This window comes from Merops nubicus, unplaced genomic scaffold, assembly GCF_000691845.1.
Source record: "Merops nubicus isolate BGI_N331 unplaced genomic scaffold, ASM69184v1 scaffold48966, whole genome shotgun sequence".
Taxonomy (NCBI): Eukaryota; Metazoa; Chordata; class Aves; order Coraciiformes; family Meropidae; genus Merops; species Merops nubicus.
In genome coordinates this window covers 6,988-9,250 of record NW_008617900.1, presented here as the reverse complement: position 1 = coordinate 9,250, position 2,263 = coordinate 6,988, and the positions used below count along the sequence as shown (strand labels likewise).

Sequence of the window (2,263 nt, the reverse complement as noted above, 5' to 3'; positions counted from 1 at the left end):
CGTCCCAGCCCACGGCCTGCCGGTTAGGAAGCCGGAGGGATGGCGAGCGGGCGGGCGTCGAGCTCGGAGCCGCTTTGCACGTCGCCTGTTGCCACGCGTGGCCTTCCTGCTAGGCTGCGGGCAGCTGCCGGCCCCTCCATGGGAAAGCCCCACAGCCGTCCGGCCCCTGCTTAGCCTCCCGCTTCCGCGGAGGATGCATTGGCACGGCCATGGAAAAGAAACCGCACTTCGTCAGGAGGGAGTTTCCTCCTAGGGAGGTGTCGTCCGTCTCGTTGGCGTTACTGCTGGCGGCCATCCTGCTCCTTAATGCCTTTCTCTACCTGTACCTCAACAAGTTTTACACGTCTTCAGGACATGCTGAAATGGACCCTGGCCTCTGCCCTTTTGGGTACTTCAAAATGGGAACAATGAAGAATTGTTCCCCGTGGCTCTCCTGCGAAGCCATAAACAGGGAAGTCAGGAAACTCAAGTGTGTTGGTGAAGGTGCTGTGAAAAAGGTGAGTTTGGTTTCCTTTCTTCTCTCCTGTGGATAAAGACCTTTCACTGTTTGATGGCTAATTAATGCACATGCTGCTCTTATAATTATCCTCGAAGCATCTCATTACAGTAGGCATCCAGGGGCATATGGCTACTGGTAAGGTTCACAGAACGGGTAGGAGAGCACAACCAGAGCGCTGGGCCACCTCCCTGACACCAAATGACACCCAGCTATACAAGCAAAATCACTGAGAGCGCCAAAGTGCTTGGGAAGCGTGGTACAATTGTGGCAGAGTAAGACTGGCTGGTTGGGTGCGTGAAATAATTCATCTGCATTGCCCATTCCAAACAAAACTTAGGCATTCATGATGTAATTATTAGTTGGTCAGGGCTTGCTGTGAGAGGTGCATGGCCCTACCTAAAAGCTTGACTGTGCCTGGTGTCTAATTTGCCATTGTGACTAAGCAGTCATTCAGAGGTCAGCGGCACCTGGTAGCAGTTGGTGGAAGAAGGCTCTCCACACATCTTACACATCTCTTGTGTGTTCTCAGGTCTTCCTTTCCGAGTGGAAGGAAAACAAAGTGGTCCTTTCGCTGCTCACCAACTCGGACCTGAAGGAGGACTTCCTCCACGGACTGAAGATGCTGAAGGCACTTCAAAGCAAGCACGTTGTCCGGCTGCTCGGCTACTGTGAGCAGCAGTTCACAATCCTCACCGAGTACCATCCTCTAGGCTCCCTGCGGGGCCTGAATGAAACTCTGCACATCCCAAAGTACCAGGGCATGAACACCTGGCATCGCAGGCTGATGCTGGCCATAGACTACGTGAGCGTCATTCGGTACCTGCACAGCAGCCCGCTGGGCACCTTAGTGATGTGCGACTCCAATGACCTGGACAAGGTCCTCTCACAGTATCTCCTCACAAGTGACTTTCACATCCTGGTGAACGATTTGGATGCTTTGCCTCTTGTGAACAAGAGTGCTGGCAGGCTGGTGAAGTGTGGTCACCGGGAGCTCCAGGGCGAGTTTGTAGCTCCTGAGCAGCATTGGCCCTATGGAGAAGAGGTGCCTTTCGAGGATGACCTCATGCCACCCTATGACGAGAAAACAGACATCTGGAAAATCCCAGATGTCTCCAATTTTTTACTGGGCCACGTTGAAGGAAGTGACATTGTGCGACTGCATTTGTTTGACATCCATGCAGCATGTAAGAAGAAGGACCCGGCTGAAAGGCCTTCTGCCCAAGAGGTCTTAGACACCTACAGGAAGGTTTTAACTCTCCTTATTCGGGAGGCAACCATGCCTGCTACTAGGGAAATGTTATAGTGAATCATGAGACAGACAGCATATGGAAGTTGACTTCCTATTTATTTAGCTTTCCTGAAGGGCAAAATCTCAATCCCTGAAAACTAAGAGGTGAAGAACAACTGCACTTTTACCTTTTGATTATAAAATAAAATCCATCCAGTGCTGGATCTGTGCAAGCTTCCCATTGGCATTCTAAATCTGCTCTTGGAAGAGGAGGGGGAAGTGAAATAAAGTTATGTGGATATGGGGGAAAATCTGTTTGTTAAGAAATAATAAATTTTCTTTTGCAACATTTACACAAAAATTCTCAAAAAATTTACAGAAAAAAGATTTTTTTAAGAATTGGTCCATATAAACTGATTGGCAGAGGGCTGGAGAGCAGAGCTGGTGACATGCCCCCCACAAACTTTATGCTGATTCCTGCGGCTTTGGCCCAATTCTTATCCACAAAGCCCTCGCCCGCTTCCTCGTTGAGTAAA

The 2,263-nt window shown here is 50.0% G+C and overlaps 1 protein-coding gene across 1 annotated transcript; it reads left to right on the top strand.

The window, feature by feature from the left end:
- Nucleotides 1-209: 209 nt before the first annotated feature.
- POMK (protein-O-mannose kinase) lies at nt 210-1,939 on the top strand. The gene is made up of 2 exons (XM_008943277.1): nt 210-497; nt 1,029-1,939. Exons 1-2 carry the CDS (start codon nt 210-212, stop codon nt 1,800-1,802), a joined length of 1,062 nt encoding a protein of 353 aa, XP_008941525.1. The 3' UTR covers nt 1,803-1,939.
- The last annotated feature ends 324 nt before the right edge of the window (nt 1,940-2,263 follow it).

Bases quoted from the DNA above. Each gene is read 5' to 3' on its own strand.
- POMK (XM_008943277.1), top strand. From the start codon at position 210: ATGGAAAAGAAACCGCACTTCGTCAGGAGGGAGTTTCCTCCTAGGGAG. The intron at 498-1,028 runs GTGAGTTTGGTT...GTGTGTTCTCAG, and splicing joins GTGAAGGTGCTGTGAAAAAG to GTCTTCCTTTCCGAGTGGAA.